The sequence below is a fragment of the Epinephelus moara genome, chromosome 3 (assembly GCF_006386435.1).
Source record: "Epinephelus moara isolate mb chromosome 3, YSFRI_EMoa_1.0, whole genome shotgun sequence".
Classification (NCBI taxonomy): Eukaryota; Metazoa; Chordata; class Actinopteri; order Perciformes; family Serranidae; genus Epinephelus; species Epinephelus moara.
The window spans coordinates 37,178,697-37,198,559 of NC_065508.1; the positions used below are offsets into that span (position 1 = coordinate 37,178,697).

The window sequence follows — 19,863 nt, forward strand, 5'->3', positions numbered from 1 at the left end:
GTTCTGTACGACATCTATTGCACATCTGTCCATCCTGGAAGAGGGATCCCTCCTCAGTTGCTCTTCCTGAGGTTTCTACCGTTTTTTTTCCCCGTTAAAGAGTTTTTTTTGGGGAGTTTTTCCTTGTCCGCTGCGAGCGTCCTAAGGACAAAGGGGATGTCGTATGCTGTAAAGCCCTGTGAGGCAAATTGTGATTTGTGATACTGGGCTTTATAAATAAAATTGATTGATTGAATTGATACTACTGTAAGGAACCTCGATGTAATATTTGATAAAAATTTTACTTTTAACTCCCATATAAAACAAACTTCAAGGTCTGCATTTTTTCACCTGTGTAATATTGCAAAAAACGGGCATATCCTTTCTTGAAAAAAGACACAGAAAAATTGGTCCCTGCATTTGTTACCTCTAGGTTAGATTACTACAATTCCCAATAATCAAGTTGTTCTAACAAGTCTTTAAAAACTCAATCAATCTCAACTCATCTGATCCAGAATGTGACAGCACGTGTACTGATGGGAACTAAGTAAAGAGATCATAATTCTCTTGTTTTAGCTTCTCTGCACTGGCTCCCTGTAAAATCCTGATTTGAATTTGATTAATTTAATTTTTCCTTCTCCTCACTTACAATGCTCTACATGGTCAGGCTCCGTCATATCTTAGAGAGCACTGCACTCTAAGAATGCAGGGTTCCTACAGTCTCCAAAAGTAGAACGGGAGCCAGAGGCTTCAGCTATCAGGCTCCTCTTCTGTGGAACCATCTTCCTGTTGCGGTCCGGGAGGCAGACACTTAGGCAGAATTTATACTTCTGCATTGAATCGATGCCATAGCCACAGCGTAGGCTCTGGAAAATGGGTAACAGTCTCTACATTTAAGACTAGACTTAAGACTGTCCTCTTTGATAAAGATTATAGTTAGGGCTGGCTCAGGCTTGCCTTGAACCAGCCCCTAGTTAGGCTGATATAGGCCTGGTCTGCCAGGGGACCTCCTACGATTCACTGAGCCCCTTCTCTCCTTCTCTTTTTCTCACTCTCAGATTCTGAAAAGTTGGTTCTTTTTTATTTGCTAACGTTAATGTCCCATTACTGCATGTCACTAACTTGGCTTCTTCTCTGGAGCCTTTCTGCTTCACTGTCTTGCAGGTTTCCTCGTATCACAGCGACGCCGTGGGTCGTGGTTGCGCTGCTGCTGTGGTCCTGCCTGATGCCTCCTACTACTGCTGTCATTATTAGTCATACATCAACTATTTATACACGTGATTATTATTGTCACATACATTTACTGTCATATATTAATATATACATATCACATACATACTACCAAAATACTATCATTATTATAATAATACTACTATCATTATAATAATATTATTACTAAAATTAATGTTATTGTAGCTATTGTCCGCTGTGCATCTCTCTCTGTCTCTCTCTCTCTCAATGTATCACTTTGTCATATGGATTACTGCAATTTTATTATGTTGACCTATTCTGTACACACCACATCTATTGCACGTCTGTCCATCCTGGAGGAGGGATCCCTCAGTTGCTCTTCCTGAGGTTTCTACCATTTTTCCCTATTAAAGGGTTTTTTGGGGAGATTTTCCTTATCAGCTGTGAGGGTCAGAGGACAGAGGGATGTCGTATGGTGATGAAATCAAACATCTGCAAAACTTTAGGCTGCTAATGTCCACACAACCTGAAATTCTAATACATTATACAATTAAGATATCGTCAGCCCGATTTTCATCCCAACCAAAATTTGTCTGATGTAAACATTTGTCTTACATCATAAAGACGTCTGGTGCCAGACGGTTTTTGAATTATTACTTGTGATAGGGTATTTTCAGTGTGGTGTTGATACTTTTACTTTGTAAAAACTCTGAATAAAATGAATAAATCTAATTAAAAGATGGATAATCATGAATAAATGCTAAAAACAAAAAAGGGACATTGACATTGAAATAACATTACAGAGATAATATGCAATAAAGCAACTATAAATTTATAAATTTCCTTTCCCAGTTTTCTTCTTTGTTAAAATTTAATAATAGCCTGATTATCATTAAAAGTAGGATAAGATACTACCCTCTGAGCCATAGTTGCATAAAGTAATTTGGACAACTTTCTATGCTTTCTATCAGCTACTACCTCTGTCTGCCTACAGTAATGTTGAGGGACATGTCAAATACATGTACGTTTTTCCTCGCTAGTGTGAAATACCCACAGAGCTTTCCATTCGGTTGGCACAGCTTGTTCTGCCATAAAAGACACCAGCTCCTCACTAGGGAGCCTGCAGGGGGTGCATTTAAAGGAGCGCTCCCACAGTGAAGTGAGGCCTCAGAAGTGCACTCCAGAGAAAGCGGTGGGCGTGCACGCTTAACATTGTTTCTTACTGTAAAGCCTATCCTGGGTAGACAGTAATGGTAGATCTGTATGTATGAACCTAAGAGCATGTTGCTGTGAATGTGTGTGTGTGTGTGTGTGTGTGTGTGGGGGGGGGGGGGGTGGTGGCAACAAGGGAATGTAGAAGCTCTTTTCATGCGCCTGCACGTATAACATTATGTGTGTTTTATGGAGCGCGAGTAATGATATGTAGATAAAACTAAACCACAGGAACCTCTCCATGGCAGGAACAGTCTTTGTTCCAGCACTCATAAATATCTAAAAGCATCAATTATTAAAACCATTTGAGGTGAAAAGAGAACATTTTTCCCATGCATAAAACCGCAGTGAAATTATAAAATCATTAGTGTCGCTGTATCTTACCTCGTTGTGTTTCCTGGCCGAGTTGAGCCCTCGGGAGCCTGTGGAGCCTCTGGACGAGGAGCTTCCTGTGGTCGAACAGTTACTGGACATCTGACTCCTGGAGAGGTAACTGGCCTTACTGCTGTATGGCATCATCTCCTCATCTGAGGAGGCAATAGTAACAGAGACAAGATGGGGTTAAAAGAGAGGGATTTTAGTTTATAAGGCAGTACAGTCTCTTAGTAGGAAAAGAAAGGTTAATAAATATCTTATCCAGCGATATATCTGCTGGAGAAATGACCATTTAAAACTGCTCTAGGCAAGATTTTTCTTTGCTAAAACCCCTATAAATTCCTTCCATTTGTCCATATTTAACTCTGGTGTTTGGTATGGTTATTAGCTGTAACTGTTCTTCACAGAAGGAGGTAAATCAAAAGCCAAAATTTAGAACTTTCTCTTAAACACCTGTGATTTCCTGCACCAGGGAGGCATCATGTTGCAGGATTTCTGGATTTTCTAGACCACTGCATGTGTTTTATTTATGGCACCACAGCTGCATGTTATAAATGTTATAAAGTCATTCATAAGGAATGACCTGGCAACCAGTCATGGACACAAGTCTTTGTCCCATTTACTCTACTGTGTAGCACTGGAGGAGAGAATACTGCAGCGCAGTAGGAGGGCATGAATGTGGAAAATACTACATCTGAGCACAGTTACAACACTGCAGAATATTACTCAACTTCAGTGAAATATAAATGTGTTGTCTATTTACTCCATTTCTGATTTCTAGAGAAATAGTTCAGGATGAACATTCACTCCTTGTGCCAAATTAGCTTTTGCTACCCTTAAACTAAAGTCTGACTGAAATACTGCAAAATATTGTCTCACTGTCAATGTGTCTTTGTCCCGAGCCTTTCCGTTGGTGGCTGCTGCTGCTGTATTCAGTCCTCTCCAGGGAGGACAGAGCGCTGTTCACCACATTGCTGGCCTCCATGCACTCCTGGGGCCCCTGCAACCTGTCCTCTCCTGGGGGCGGCTCTGGAGGTGGGGGCAGGTCTAAACAGAGAGAAGAGGAGGGAAAAACACCCATAATGAATATCTGAGTTAAGGATGTAAGGAAAAGATTTTGTGCTTCTTTTTCATTCAATGCAAGTTCATCTTAATGTCAGGTTCGTGTTATGTAATAGCCTTACATGGCTTTCAGAAGGAGAATGAGAGCATTTTGTTTTTGTTTTCCTGTGCATAACTGAGTGAACCCGAGAGGCTCGTATCAGCCCAGTTTTCCTTTAAAAGCACAGGGGCACGTTTAAGTTAACGCTGACTTCCTGCTTGTTAAAATGTATGATGCACGTGCAGCCATGTGCTGGTGAACTGGTTTCAAGGTTACTCTATTCATAATGCAACGCAATGTAAGATCATTATCATTCCCAATCTGTTTGTAAAGGGGGTTATCTGGTACACATATGGTGTGTGAAGTCAGTGTGTCTGAAAGCTAAGATTTTAAATCAAATCCATGTATATAACCAGGGCCGGTGGTTTCACATTACATCTTTGCACCAGTATTCAATCACAGATAGTATCATAGAATATCTGTTTATGTGCTGGATTATTATTGACAAACTGACTAAGAGCATTAAATAGTTACAGAAAATAACTGTGGACATGATTTTGTAATTGGTAGTAGAGCTGCATATTCAGATACTGGAACTATTTGATGCCCTGCGACAGTGTCATTGTCACATTCATGCAAAATAATACCTTTATTTCTGAACTCTTTTGTGTATGTTCAGTAACACTGAATTTGAGAAAATGTCAAAAATGAAAAACAGAAATGCAGCTGTTATTGTTCCCCTGTCCATGAAGTAGAATCCAAACTAAAATCCACTCACCTCCTTGTACATCTCTTCTGTAAGCTGAACTCTTAGAGACCTTTTTCTTCACTCGTGATTTTTGGTTGGGAGGAGTGCATGTATCTGCTGGGGATGAGCGACTGTGCACTGTATGAGGGAAGGGGAAAAACAATCAGACAGTGTTTTTTTCTCCATACTCAGACACTGAGCTTTTGATGTACTCAATGCATATGGATTAGTGAGTCAACACAGTTGCATACATGAATTTTCAGCTTTAATAATCTTGTTTGCTAATGTGCCTTTGTGTGTTACGTGCAGGCTGGTATGTGGAGCACATGGCGCTGCCAGTCACTTTACCGGGTGTAGTCGCACTGCCGCTGTCTTCATTCAGAGCTGGCCCCTGGCTGTGGAGGCAGCGATGGGCAGGACTTTGGCACTGCAGCGTGCCAACCTCTGATGAGCCGTGATGCTGTTGGCCAGAGAGGTTGGGGTTGGACTGGGTGAGCAGCGGGCTTGGCGCCTGGGGAACTGGCACTGGACCGCAGGGTAACCTTCTGCTATGGGAAGTAAGGGCAACGTGTTACTGGAGAGAACAAATCCATGGAGTCTGAAGCTCAATCATTGGGTTTAGAGGTGAGGGTTATGAAAAAAAAAGCAAATTGTGTCTGTTAATGTTTTGCCTGTCTTCTCCTGTTATGAGTTTATCTGCATCATTGTTTTTTATTTGGATAACTGAAGGTCTGACAAGGGATTAGCCATTTGGCTAACAATGGGCAATGTGCATTATTGCTGTTAAAACATTCAGTTACTGGCAATGATATAGTATTTGTTGAGTATGTAAAAATCATTGTGGTTGATGTGTGAAAATGTGCAGCTACTAGTACAACATGAGTATGGCCAAAATGATAATCATAACTATTTGTTGGGATTATTCATTGATTTAAGGGATGAAAAAAATTGTTTTTTTGTACTTTCAGATTTAAATAAACAGAGCACTCCTTTCACTTCTATGTTGAGCTACATTTCTGCTAATGTATAAATCGTTGCATCAAAATAAGTCTGGTCCTAATTCACAGTGTATCTCCTGGAAACAATATTTAAATAAAAATGTAATATCTAATTTCTGTGCAGGATGTTTTTCTGAAAGCTTCTGGAGGCATGTCATCATCCAAATGGCCTCTCATTGTGATCCATGGTTGTCACCCACCTGCATTCACTTATGAATTGGGTGACAAATGTTTGCTTGACTCCTGTCCACCCTTTTGCACCCCGACCTTAGGGTGGAAACCAGTCAGTGTTTTAATGTAAACAGTCATGTTTTATGAAAAAAAGGTTTTCAGCTTAATTCAAGTGCATTTGTTCCTGCTCCAGGCTAAAGTTGTCTAAAGTTCATTTTTTCTTCGCATGAGCTGACCCTGTTCTTCAAGAGCACCTGCATTTTTCTTGAGTTTCATATGATAAAGACAGTCCTCAAATACCACTACCTCGTTCATGATAAATAAAAGTATGTTTTGGACACATAGGTTTGTCTGCATTCAGTGAGGTTAAGTTAGCGACCCTGTTCTTCTTGACCTTCATGCAATTCTCTTACTACAGATTGTGGTGTATTCTGAGGAAGCTGGACAAGTTAGTTGCATTGCTTTGCAGCACAGACACGTCTCATACACTCTCAATCCAAATAATTCCAAACAAAAGATGATGCTCTGTATAGCAGGGCTAGCTTTTCGCCTTCTGCTCCAGACATCTAATTTAAGTTTTTCCCGTCTGCTATACAGTTGATTGCATACTACTCTTCTGCGCTACAACTGGAATGCAGCCGTAACACTCTCACTGTTAGTTTAGGAAGTGCTTGATTTGATATGCAGCAGAGTTTTAAATGAGTGGAGAACGCATTTAAATTACAATATTGCAGTCAATCACGTTCATTCAGTTGTAGGAAGCCAAATTCTGGATCGAGATTAATATTCGGTTAACTGAACAGCCATAGCAGCTACAGTGTCAAAATATATTGCTAAAGTGAGACATATTACTATACACTTAGTATCTACAATTTGCTTATATTAGCCCCTAAGCTACTGGTCATACCAGACCAAGGAAGGCTGTAGTGGCAAAACCCCTGAGTGTATTGAGGTGTTGACTGATTGATCTGAACTAAACAACAATAATTGCCATGCTGTTGCATTATATTGTTAGTAAAGAAAGTGTCCTTCTGTTAACTGAGCAGTGGACAGTAAAAACTCAAAGGAAAAACATGAGGATTATCAACAACATAAATTTCCTTCAACAAAGCAGAAAAGGAGGTTTGTATTCAGTAAAGCAGATGATAGTGTGTTTGTTCAGGAGCTCAGGGTCATGAGTTGCTGTGGATTCAAGTATGAACACGACCATTAGCTACCAGTCAATACCAAGCCCATTCAAATACCGTGACAGCTGCTGGCCGTCTGCTTGGTTGAGGCGGGGGAGGTCATGGGGTGCTCGGGTCTCCTCGTGAGGCGACGGGGTGAGCGTAGCTGTCGACTGGTGACTGTAGGAGGTGGCTGGAGAGGAAGCGTTGTTTCTCTGCGGGGGAGAGGGTCCACCTTCACAGCCCTCCATCAGGTAGGTCCTCTCCGGGAGAGGAGGACACCACTCCTCATCCGAGCTACACAGACAAAGAGGAGAGTTACAGCCAAATGATACAGTGTAAGACATGTAGCTGGGTTTTATCTTCATGGGCTCTTAAAAGACATTGTTAAGGGGCCTGTTGTCTCACTGGTGCCTTCAGTTCCAGCAATCTATGAGGCTACTTAAACATTAATACTGTTCTTTCAGGCTCGACTGAAGTAAGAGGGCCTTGCCGTTGGCAAAACTGCAGGAGGCTAAGTTTCCACTTGGGTGGGATGCTGCTACGAGCGTCATACTGAATGATAGTTTGCTCTGAGGTTGCAGAGAGCAACTGTTAAAGAGGAACACAGCAAATTGTGTTTTAAGGGTGGGGAAAACAGCTTAATCACTAAAGCAATTGACCAAGGCCAAGGTAATTGAGTTGTTAAAGCCAGAGGCATAAGAGGCACGTTGGGTTCGATACTTAATGTGCCTGTTAAAGCTGACGGTAAGTCTAAATGATGGTGAAGCAGTGTAATACTAATTTACAGAGATGTGTGTGGGTGTGAAAGAGAGTGTGTGGGAGTCTGACTCACCCTATGTCCATGTCCTCGTGCTCTGGGGGCTGCTCGTCCGTCTCACACTGTTCAAGCTCTCCAATTGGGGGAGGTGGTGGCAACGCCTCCATCCAGGTAAGAGACGGGGTCTTGACAGCTTTACCCATGGCCTTCTGCTTGGGCTTACCTATAAAACCAACAGACAAACACAATGATTCACTTGAAGAAGATACTTTGTCACATTGGGCTGATATGTCATGAGCAGAACTGACAGATGGTACACACACGACACATATCCCAGAAGGCCTGTGGTTCAAAGATATTAATAGAAGTATGAGAGTAGAGCATGGGACACCAAATTTGTAAAGAGCTTTTGTCTTTGACACTTCACAAAGATTTTTTTTCCCTGAGGTGCAGCAGTGGTGCTAAGTTAAGTTTAGGTCAGAATACAATCAGATTAATAGAATAGAAAGTACTGTTTGTATGAAAAAGAAAAAAACAAAACAAAAAAAGTCCAGTAATAAAAAGTAATAAATATCAGACCTGACTGATTATTTTATCTTTGGGTGGAAAAATGCACCATTTCATGAAGCCCAAGATGCCATCTTCAAACTGCTTGTTTATTCTAACAACAACTGAGAACCTTAAAATATTCAGTTTAATATCACACACAACAAAGAAAAGCAGTAAGTCCTCATAACTGAAAAACTGAAACTATGTAAATGTTGGTGTTTTTGCTTGAAAAATGAGTTGATTATCAAAATAGTCGCATGATATTTTTTTTGTTACTTGACAAAAAAATATAAACATAACCCATTCCTTCACAAATTTGTTTAAATCTCTGTAAGTGAGTGCTTTGCCAACATAATCCATAATCCATCCACCCGACAGGAGTGGCAAATAAAGATGCTGATTACTACACAGGTGTGCCTTGGCATGGTCACAATAAAAGACTATATAAAATGTTCAGTTATATCATCAAACACAATGCCACAGTTTTTAGGGAGCATTTAATTGACATGCTGACTGCAGGACTGCCCTGAGCTTTTGCATCTGAACTGAACTGAATGTTCATTTCACTATCATTAGCTGTCTTCAATGTAGTTTTTCAGAAATTTGGCAGTACATCCCACCAACCTTACAACCACAGAACACACCAACCCAGGATCTCTACATTTAGTTTGTGCAAACCAATTGTAGCATCAGATGTCCAAGTGGCTTGCTTTAGGCAATATTACAGGTGAAGAAGCCAAAAGTGGAGGACCTGTGCTGGTGTAGTTATACATGGCTTGTGGTAGTGAGGACGGTTGGATGTACTGCCAAATCTCTGAAACATCACTGGAGACATCTTATGGTTGTGAAATTAACATTCAGTTTGCAGGCTGCAGCTCTGGTGGACACCACTGCAGTCATATAAAATCTATAACAGATATCTGCATGTGAATGTAGAATCCATAGGCAACAATACAGATTTTGGTACTGGAGGTGTGGCTGTTTCCGTTTGTAGTCAGAGTGGTAATGATCAATCATGTTTGAGTGGCAGGTAAACAGTCCCCGTTGAGAGGCGGCACACATTGGCCTATTGTTAAATGCCTATTGTTTGATGATGATTTAGCTTTATATTAGCTTTATATTCATTCATTTTCATTCATATGCACATATCTACTCGTAGAGATTAGCTGAAATAAGTGGCATGCAGAAGAGGAAGCCTTGGCCTAGATATCTGCTTGCTACAATAGATCTCCTGAAATATTGGCCATTGCTATGATTGGTCAGTAGAGCTGATGCGTCTAGAGGTAGAATGGGGATGGAGAGGATTGGGGAGGCAAACTGGTGCCAATCAATGCATTGCTTTACAAACAAGCACTGCTGGTAAGAAATGCAGCAAGAAATGTCTATACTGAACAAAGACAGAGAGGAGTCGCCTTCCTCACCGTTGCAGCGGTCTGGCTGGGCGTACTGAGCTCCAGAGGGCCCTGGCTGGGTGATCCAGTGTCCATCATCCTGCTGCTCGCCACTGTGGGCCGGCGCCTGCGTCTGGTTGGTAAAAGGCATGATGGAGGTGGAGGCATAGGGAGCTGTAGAGTTGTGCTGGGCGTAGGTAAAGCTGTGCAGGTCTTCACTGGTGGCATCAATGGTGCTGTAGATGGGACCTTCAGTGGAGCCACCCATGCTGTACTTCTCTGTCTGATTCAGGTAGTTGGAGATACCAGCTTCTACACAAGCATGGAGGTAATATTTAGCACAGCTTTCTTGCTTTGTTGTGAGTCTATCAGCTCTCTTTTGTCATAGTAAATACCACTACTTATCACTGTACTCAATGATGCCTTAACTTAATAAGAAAATCTGCCACAACAGCTATTATATAAGCACAATAGAACACAAGCCTACCATTGTAATATCTCTCAGCTGTGTCGTGATTGGTGGTGCAGCAGTTAACTGCCTCTTTACCACTGTGGACCAAGTTGGTAGTGGGCCAAGAGTCTGCCAGCCATGGATAGTTGCCCATGTTGCCTCCCAGCACGCCGGGTCTACAGAGACATTCTGGCATTAATTTAGGACATGGTGGGACACAGTGCAACAGCAACAACTGCCTAGATGGAAATACAGCACGAACAGTAAATAGAAAGCTGGATATACAGTAAGAAACATTTGCAAAAATCAGTCCAGCTTAAAAAAGAGGAGAACACAGCTTCACAGAGGATAAAAATATCTTGTGGGGTATAATTTAATTACCTTCCATTGATCCCTGTTCCCTCGCCATGAGGGAAACCAACTGCAGAAGACAGAGAGAAAGAGAGAGTGATGAGAGGGGCGTACTTTTTGTGGCCTACTTTGCTTTCGCTTTGTCTTTTTGTTGAGTCAAGACAATGCTTATATTATCTGAGATCAGCTGTTCTCATTTCCACAGAAATGTGCAAATGTAAATGGAAACTATTTTTGCTGGTCATTTTTCCTTTTCAAATTTAATCCAACTTCCCTCAAATTTATTTAAATAAATGCCTTTGGCTGCAGTCTAAATGCCATTTTAGGTCATTCCCATGACTTCTGCCATAAGTGCAAGGTATCATACCAGACAGCAGACACAGAGAGCCTCAGGTCAACATTTTACATCTTAATCATTCTCCCTGACCTGCTGGGGTGTAGGCGAAGGAGGCAGTGTAGTGGCTCAGCTCCTTCCTCTTCTTGCGTCGGCAGTAGATCCAGACGCTGAAGCCCATGAGGATGACCCAGCAGGCTCCGCCGATGCCCGCGATGAACGCTGGCTGCTTGACCACATCGGTGATCTGCTCAGCCAGACTCACGCTGCTCTCCTCACCGCTGTCGCTGGGGCCACTGCCGCCTCCACTGCCTGGCACGGAGGGCTGTTCAGCAGGCAGCTCTGGGTTAAAACAGATAGGAGGAGGGCAAAATAAGATATCATAATAAAAACTGATTGTTGATCTGTTGTTTCCATCCAGTGTATTTCATACTGTAAAGCTTAAATGTTTTTAAAGCCAAACAGAGAACACAATAAAAACCTAACTATGTATATACAGTAATAGCAGCCTTATAATACATGGAGGAGGCTAAAGCTGTTGGGAAATGATACAAAGCCTACAGTACTTAGCACAGAGGTGCTTTGAGCTACATGCTAATGTCAGCATGACAACATGGTCAAAATGCCAATGTAATGTCATGTAATGACAACTGTGAGCATACTAATGATTGCTGATTAGCACTATGCTCAAAGTACAGCCGAGGCTGATGGGAATGTCATTACCTGTGCAGGGATTGGGTCATAAACCAAAGTATTGGACAAACTCAAATTTTGACCTGATGATGATATTATAGCAATTAGTTTAGACTCCTAAAATGAAAAGTCTAGATGTGTGTACAAAATTTCATGGTAATCCATCAGATAGTTGAGATATTACAGTCTGGACCAAAGTATTGGACCAACTGGCCAACGGGCAGACAAACCCATCCATTGGGCTACACTGTGAGCATTGCTAAAAACTGAACCGGTCTCTCTCCCAACTCATCAAATACTGAAGCTTGGTCTGCGGCACTCTGAATTGGATACCAACACACACAAGTTACCTATTAGCAGCAGCACGAGACGCACTGGGTGGCATTTTTTGACACTCAGAACAACTGCTGTATTATAAAGAGCAAAAAAAAATCCACATAGGGTGGGCGGGTTAAACAACCTCAGGACTTTCACCTGGGAGATCGCTGTTCCTGTCCCATGTGAAACCAAAAGTCAATTGAGTTATTTAATAACAACGTAGTGTGCTAGTATGTGCAGCATACTATGCTCGTGACATATTTAGAGACGTATGTGACGTATGACATGTTAAGTTACATTACAATAGTAACAAACATACTTATTTGAAGCCCAACCATGATGCTTTTTTTTTATCAAACCTTACTATGTGCTTTGTTGCCTTAACTTAAGAAAGTAAACCTAACAACTATTTTTTTGTCTACATTCAAATTGTATCTTGAAAATAGCCTGTGGATTTAACAGCTATTTTTGTCATGGTGGACTTACTGATGAGGACAGACACTGGCTGACTGCGGGCGCCCACGCCAGCGCTGGTCACCGCCGCCACCTCCACCTGGTAAAGCACGCCAGGCATCAGACCTTTCAGTGCTGTAGACAAGGTGTTTCCATCCACTGTCCTGTTGATGTAGTAGCGTGTCTGGTTGTCGCTGCCGCTGCCCACACACCAAATCTGTTGGGATACACAAAGTTGGTAGTGAATTTGATATACAGCTCAGTTCAGTTTCTGCTTTGTTTTTGTGACACTTGGATTCTTATCAGTCTTTTCTGGACAGCTAAGAGTGTATTGGCATTTTCATTTACTGATGAAATAGCCAACCATAGGCTGTAATACTTCAGCAGTTGAATCAGTTGATATTCCTGTGTTAAATGTACAGTAGTCACTGAACTTGACCACTATCCAGTGCGCTCTACTCTATGTTTGAAGTCTTAAAAACAGCCTGAGGATTTTTCTTTCCCCTTGAAAAGATTTTATCTCACTGAATGAACAAAATATAAGGGTCATCTAGAGACTGAAGTGCAACCTCTTGTGACTTTCCAGAATCCTCCAATAACCTGCAGCTTTCTTATTTCTGATTAGTACAAATTTAATTAAGGAATTCTTAGCATTCTTAACATTTTGTACGTGAAGTGCAAGATTTGTGTGAAATGAAGCTCCTTGCGTGCTGTAGCAGGAGTGTTTTTTTCTATGTGTTTTGGTGCTTGTTGCCTTCAGCTAAGACACAGTGACATCGCTTGCGTGTCACACATGTGGCATGACTCAGCTGAGGTGTGTTTACCCTGTACTCCTGGATGATGCCGTTCTGCATCTCGCTGGGTGGAGGCTCCCAGGAGACGCTGATGCTGGAGCTGTTGCTTAGCTTCACTGTTACCACTGTAACCGCTCTGGGTGGGGCGCTGGGGACTGTGAGAGGTGGGAAAAAGCATTCATGTTATTTCATCAACATAATTATAGACTGGAGTGATCATTAACAAGGGAGACCAAAACATTTAAACTGAAAAATCAAATAGCTAAAGGCGATAAAAGTGAGGATGTATAAAACACAAGTCAAGAAACATAAAAGTGAGCTGTAGCAGGAGAGGAAAGTTCTGAATGCTTTAAAAAGTTCATAATGTAATTTTTTTTTTTTTGCCAGACTAAGCTCTTCACGCAGGTCGATCCGAAGTCTACAAGTGCTGATGGCAAAAAAAGTCTTCTCTCTTGTTTTTAATCTAGAGTCTGGATCAACTAATATAAACCTGCTGAGAACCTCAGGCTGCAAAAATTGCAGTGTGCAGAGGCTGAATTTAATGAAAATAGGGATCAATATAAATGAACCCAAATTGTGGAGGATATAAAATTAACCTCAAAATGAGATAACATTAGGAGATTCATGTGGTGTCAGACAGGCTAATGAACAGCTATTTTCAAGGCCCCACAATGTCAAAGCAAACCTAGATTAGTTTATTAAAAGAAGTTTTCTTTGAATCTTTTTGAGGTGCAGACGTGTTTCAGAAGTCACCAGATTTATTACCCTCTTCTGGGGTTCGAACCAGTAACGTTCGGCTGTCCTTGCCCTGGAATTCATCGAAATAGGGACGGATCTTTATCTCGTACTCGGTTCCTTTGAGCAGGCTGGTGAGTACAGTGCTGCGTTCGGAGGGGGAGTTGATGTCCTGGAGGAGCCAATTTCCCCCACTGGGTCGGTAGAAGAGACGGTAGCCCTGGACGTACTGAGACTGACGGTCAACCTTGATGAATTGAGGGTGACGTAGGGGAAAATTAGAAAATTGTGGGAGAGAGCAGAGATGGAGATAGGGTGAAAGAGTTAATTTCTCCATTCCCTTAGTCTGCTTCCCTAAAAAAAAGATCCACAAAGAGCCACTCACAGTCCAGGACACTCGGATGGAAGCTGTTGTTAGCGTGACAGGCTCTTGCAGCTGGACGGCCACCTCTCCCAGCTCTCTCTGCACTTGCCTGTGGTCCACTCCCTGACCCGTAGGACTCACATCTGAGAGAAACACAAGTATTCACTTCTCTTCAGAGTGCTGCTGCCAATGCATTAACACACACAGCTGTGGTGTTTTTCACCATTCCAGATAAGAGTCATGTTTTATTTGGTGTGAGAGAGGTGCAGACTGACCTTGCGTTCTGACAGGCTCAGAGATGGGGCTGGGGTCGCTCAGGCCATAGGCGTTGACAGCTCGGACGATGAACAGGTAGATGGTGTTGGGGAGAAGGCCGGTAATTGTGTGTGTTTCCATCCTGACCATGTCGGCTACAGTCTGCCATGTGCTGCCTGCTGATTGGCTGTGAAAGGATAGAAGGAAAAACTGATGTTCAGTTTCAGATGCAGTATGATATTGTGAGCTGTAATCTAAGACGACACAGGTACTAACTTGGCATGTCAGCTTTCATTGTGCCTTACATGGAGTTTCACAGCTGCTGCTCGCTGGTACATTGAAACCTCCTGCACATCAAAATGTTTCCTGTGACAGAATCTATGTACATGACAATTACAGTATGTCATGTACAATTGTTACAATGGTTTCCAATTTGCTGGAGAGTTAAAGCATATAGCCTATACCTATCCTTACAGTATAATCAGGAAGAGGATACTTCACCAACTTTCAACCAGCTGTGTATCATAACAGTGTGGGTATTTTGGGAACCTTTAATTAAAGACAGGTGTGCTGAAGTGAGTTTGGAGCACGTGGTAACAGTCTTTCACCACTGTGTATTTAGGTCATCTTAGCTTTACTGTTTGGTGAAGTCGTTTAACACCCTATTGATAAAACTAAGCATTGCTGATCGAATATATACCAAGGTTCTGAGAAGAAAATGTTTTCAAACACATATTCTAGTGTTCGTTTAGTTGCAAGAGTTTGAGAACAGGAATTGGGCATCATACTCTTTTCTAAACTGTGAAAACAGAGGCTGAAAAATCTGGGATCAAACGGTAAAACTAAGCAGCGCTGATCAAATATAAACCAAGAATCTGTTACTGCCTTGCTGATTTCTCACCTCAGATGTTTCCAAAAAGATATTTTCAGAATCAGAATCAGAATCAGAAATACTTTATTGATCCCCGAGGGGAAATTATTTATGTTACAGGTGCNGTAGAGAGCGTTAGTGTTCTTAGCCCAGTCCAGTTTATTGTCAATGTGTACCCCCAGGTTTATTATATTTTAGTCCACTGTTTAACTGTAATAAGAGATCATTTGTTATATTGGCCGAAACATTGGTTTTGGATGGGCAACTTGCATTACATCATTCATCAACAGGAGTGTTAATTGGCCCCGGTGCAGCACAGTGCATTCTGGTAGTTGTATGTTTTCTACCTCAAAAGCGAATGCCACAGCCCTTCTCTGTTTCTCTGGTCATGTGTGTTTCTACAGCAGAGACCCAGTTTTATGAAAAGACCGTCTTTCCTGCAGTGAAAAGTTTCTTTAGTATCAAGAGTAAAAGTATTCAATGCAGATATGAGACTGTTATGCTAGTAGATAGTATAGTATTATATAATTATTATATCATTATCATATCGTTATTATTACTTATGCATTACTGTGTAAGCAGAATTTTAGTCTTGTAGTTGGTTGAGGTGGAGAACAATATTTGCCTCTGAGATAGCACAAACAGAAAATACTATAAGTGGTACAAGTACCTCAAATTTGAACTTAGTAGCAGAAGTAAATGCACTTAGTGACATTTCACCACTAACAGAGTGCACACTACAGACTGCGTGTGTCTGCAAAAGTTCCTTACTGCATCGAGGACTGCCTTGCGATGCTGATTTGATGTGAAGCTACCAATGCATGAGAAGATCTCCAGGCAATAGCGCGATCTATTTTTGGCTTCCTCTAATATGTCTTATCTGGTAAACAAAAGCAGATGTGAGCAAAGTCACTCAGTACAGAGAAGTTTGTGCTCACTACAAGATCTCCAAATGATACAATTTGCTGTCCTGATGAATAATGTAATGAGGCTTGTAAGAAGGCACAGCTGCCAGCAGGAAATGAGGGCATGTTCTTAGCCTTGTGGCACTCCCCCAGATGCATTATCCCACCACCCCTCAACCCCATCCCTCCGTCTTCCTGTCTCTCCCCTTCTTTTTGTGAATTTACTGTCACCTTGGCAGAGCAGCAGTCACAGAGGCCTCCCCAACCATTTGTTTGACACTTTTAGATTTTCCCCAAGGGTACTGTGGGGGGTGTGAGGTGAACTAGCTCCAGTGCTGAACTGCACAATTAGACCAAAGAGGAAAACTCATGAATACTCATCTCTTGTGTGTATGAGTGCGTGCTGCCCTGTGCCAGGGCTACATTCAAGGTAACTTTGTGGAGGAGATGCTTAGAGGGAGTTCACACAATCACATACAAGGCTGTGGCCCCCGAAAAGAGAAAATGAATGCGGTCTCACCAAGAGACTGGAAAGTCTGCCTTTGTACATTAAATGAACACTATTACACATTGCATATGCACGCACACACACACACACACACACACACACACACACACACACACACACACACACCCCAACTCTTACTCTTCCCTGTGCTCCTACAAACAAACCTTAGCACCTCAGGCAAGGAAATGTTATTGCAAACATCCCAGCGGCCCCCTTCAGCAGTTTTATAAAGAATCAGTTTGCGTTACTTGGAAACGCTCTGCCGCTGCCATGGGCCACGGTGGACGTCTGGATCTGATTAAGCTCTGCCGGTGCTCCCTTCTTTATCGAATTGGAAGGACACATTTCCCCATAACGCTGCCTATCTTCATCTGGAGGCCTCCTTCCATCAGTGGAGCCACCCATCCTGCTCGGCTAAATCTACTTTTCCCCTAATTAATCCAAGGTGGACTTCCTCTCAAGTGGCAGTACCTGAAAGTTTTTGCTTAGGTGCATTCAGGCTCATGAGGTTGCAGACTAGCCATGAAGGACAAGAAACAGTCCTTCCACATGTCTGTCACTATGAACTGTGTGCACGATTTGACTAGTTATGTTATCCACTGACAAGCTCCTATACCTGGCTAAAAAAAACTGAAATGAAATGGTACATTCCTTGTGCATATCCATTAAATTGCTCTGTTTGAGTTTTTCTTCTTCCCAAGGTCTAATCATAATTAATAAATGCTGTAGCTCGACTTTAAAGGACTGCAAACCATTAAAGAATTTCATTAGTCTGGAATTCAGTGGAGGGTTCTTAGTGTCCCAAAATGGAAAGGTTTTCTATTCTGCCAAGACCAATACTTTCACGTTAAATTGTCAAATTTTAGGATACTCAATACATGAAGAATACAGCCTTGACTTCTAAATTAAGAGGAGGAATGATTTGTGACAAAATGATTTGCAGAAAAAGCAGCAAAGGGTCCCTGACTGATACAGCGTCAATGACCGTGAAAATGAGGGAAAGTGTGTGTCCGTACATGTCATTGCACCTGCCTTTGATGGAGCTTAGATTCTGTGAAACTCACCTGAAGGCTTCAATGATGTAGGAGGTGACGGCGGCTCCTCCCTCATGGGCGTTGGGCTGCCAGGTCAGAGAGACGCTGTTCTTGGACACGTCTGTGACTATGGGTTTGTGTGGTGGACCTGGTAACTGGAAGGGCTCAGTGGCCTGAGCTACTGATGGGTCTGCACTCTCTGGGTGGTGAGGGAGCAGAGGAGGAGACAGAGACGGAGGCAGGAGAGAGGTGGAAGAGAAATAAAAGCGGAGGGAGGAGGGGAGTGCACATTTGATTAGAACTGCAACATCCGCCTTTATCATTAACGTTTCAGAATGTCCTCTGTGTAATCCCACTAATGTTGACTGAACATTTGCATCAGTGCTGCTGCAGGCTGACTTCCTCACTTCTAACAGACTTTACAATTTTGCTTTTCACTACAACTATTGGATCTTAATTAACCATTACGACGCTAACAGTCAAATAACAAATAAAGGTGTCATCAGAGCAGCTTGTTAAGTCTTTACTCCTTCATTTAATGCCACTAATGAATTCTCTACCGCCTGAAATATTTTATGTACTAATGCCTGATGGGTTGTGGAAGAAATATAAAAGTACATAGCCCCACAAAGCAGTGTGTGCTTTGAGCTGCAGCAGCAGCTGACTATATCTCACAATGATATCTTGAGTGAAGACATCAGCATGTTTTAACCTTTATTTATCCCCAAAAAGTGCTCTTTGTCAACAACGTGCTTCATGTTTATGCATACATTCATATAGAGAGCTGCAGGAATGAGTCCTAAAACTTGCATATTGGTTAGAATTTTCGCATTCCCAGTTCCCTTGTCCCTAAGTATATGGGTTTTTTGAGTACATGAGCATTTGGTGAGATGCCTGAAATAGGGTCTGTGGTGAACACAAGCTTACAGTTGCTTAGATTTTGTTCTACAATGTAAAATATGTCAGTAAATACCCCACCCCTCCTGAATTTTGAAGCTTTTACAGGTCTTTAAAGAGGCTGTTGCTAATGAGTGGCTAAATGAGACCACAGAGCGTGATCACACTGAACACGGCTTTACTGCCTTGTTGTGGTGGTGACATTATGGCCCTGACATCCAAAGCCAATGGTCGGCCATCCTATCAGTGTCAGGCTGTCGGTGAGTGATGTGTACGGCAGGGTTCACCCTCGTCGGCCATTGTCTGTTTTTTTTTTAAGCCAATTCAGTGTATTGAATCAGCAGCAGAACCAGCAAAGCCCAGTGGTGAGAGAAATCACTCTGATTAGTAGTTCAGTTCAGTTTACGTGAAGAGAAAAGGAAGTGGGGAAAGCAAACAATCGGCTAAAGTCAAGAAGGTGTGAAATTGAAACTAACTTGTTGCATATGGTAACATTTTTTTGTTTAGCCATGGAGCTCTTTAGCAGAAACAGATCATAATTGTTTGTGTTGTTGTTTATTAGCGTACAGTAAATATCATTTGTTTTTTCAACATGTGTTGTTAATGTGCTAACTGGCTAACTGATTTCCTGTTTTCAGTGATGAATACAGTCTACCACCACCTGTTGATATAGATTATTTTCTCTCACTCAGGTGCAGAATGTACGTGCTGGTTGGCTGTAGTCTTTGCGGTGTGTTCAAGTGCAAGTTTTTGCTGAGACAGAGGCAACATGAAATGACAGCTGACCTCCGTCGCCACTAGTTCTTTGGTTTGGCTTTTAAAGTCATGCGACTATAGTGTAGTTTGTTTATAGCCAAAAGTTAATTTTTTATATCCAGCGACTGCATTTATATTTCAAAAATCATAAAAATGATGTTAATTTATGACGATTTTCTTGACGAACAAAGCATGTAAGTATCATAAACTTTTTGCTTGTGACAGAGCTTATTTTCTGCAATAATCAAAAATGGGCAATGCTAACTTCCTGGTCAAACTTCCTCCCCATAGCACTCCGTCTGCTGCCTGCCAGCAACATCCTCAGGACTGACAGGGGTTAAGTGTTTTCATTACACTCTTTTACTTATTTCATTTAAGGTGGTATAAAAAGATTTCTGCACACTTGGACCTATGCAGTGTTTCACTTCACTTATTTCATTTAAGCAAGTCTATGGTAATGTGTGATTTTAAGGTAAAATCACACATTAAGAAAGATTGCAAA

The 19,863-nt window shown here is 41.9% G+C and overlaps 1 protein-coding gene across 8 annotated transcripts in view; it reads right to left on the reverse strand.

Moving 5' to 3' along the window:
* robo3 (roundabout, axon guidance receptor, homolog 3 (Drosophila)) overlaps positions 1-19,863 on the reverse strand; it is a 210,884-nt gene that overhangs the window by 4,093 nt on the left and 186,928 nt on the right. For 3 of the 8 annotated variants that reach the window (XM_050035309.1, XM_050035293.1, XM_050035334.1), the window contains 16 exons: positions 17,739-17,907; positions 14,411-14,577; positions 14,157-14,278; positions 13,802-14,018; positions 13,067-13,191; positions 12,276-12,459; positions 10,872-11,120; positions 10,475-10,514; positions 10,130-10,332; positions 9,673-9,954; positions 7,778-7,925; positions 7,021-7,239; positions 4,956-5,155; positions 4,638-4,745; positions 3,637-3,804; positions 2,767-2,909 (listed from right to left, as the gene is read on the reverse strand). In XM_050035309.1, the coding sequence (XP_049891266.1) occupies positions 2,767-2,909; positions 3,637-3,804; positions 4,638-4,745; positions 4,956-5,155; positions 7,021-7,239; positions 7,778-7,925; positions 9,673-9,954; positions 10,130-10,332; positions 10,475-10,514; positions 10,872-11,120; positions 12,276-12,459; positions 13,067-13,191; positions 13,802-14,018; positions 14,157-14,278; positions 14,411-14,577; positions 17,739-17,907 (2,744 nt within the window). The remainder of the gene's footprint in view (positions 1-2,766; positions 2,910-3,636; positions 3,805-4,637; positions 4,746-4,955; positions 5,156-7,020; positions 7,240-7,777; positions 7,926-9,672; positions 9,955-10,129; positions 10,333-10,474; positions 10,515-10,871; positions 11,121-12,275; positions 12,460-13,066; positions 13,192-13,801; positions 14,019-14,156; positions 14,279-14,410; positions 14,578-17,738; positions 17,908-19,863) is intronic. The other 5 variants (XM_050035341.1, XM_050035350.1, XM_050035327.1 and 2 more) reach the window with 3 other exon arrangements.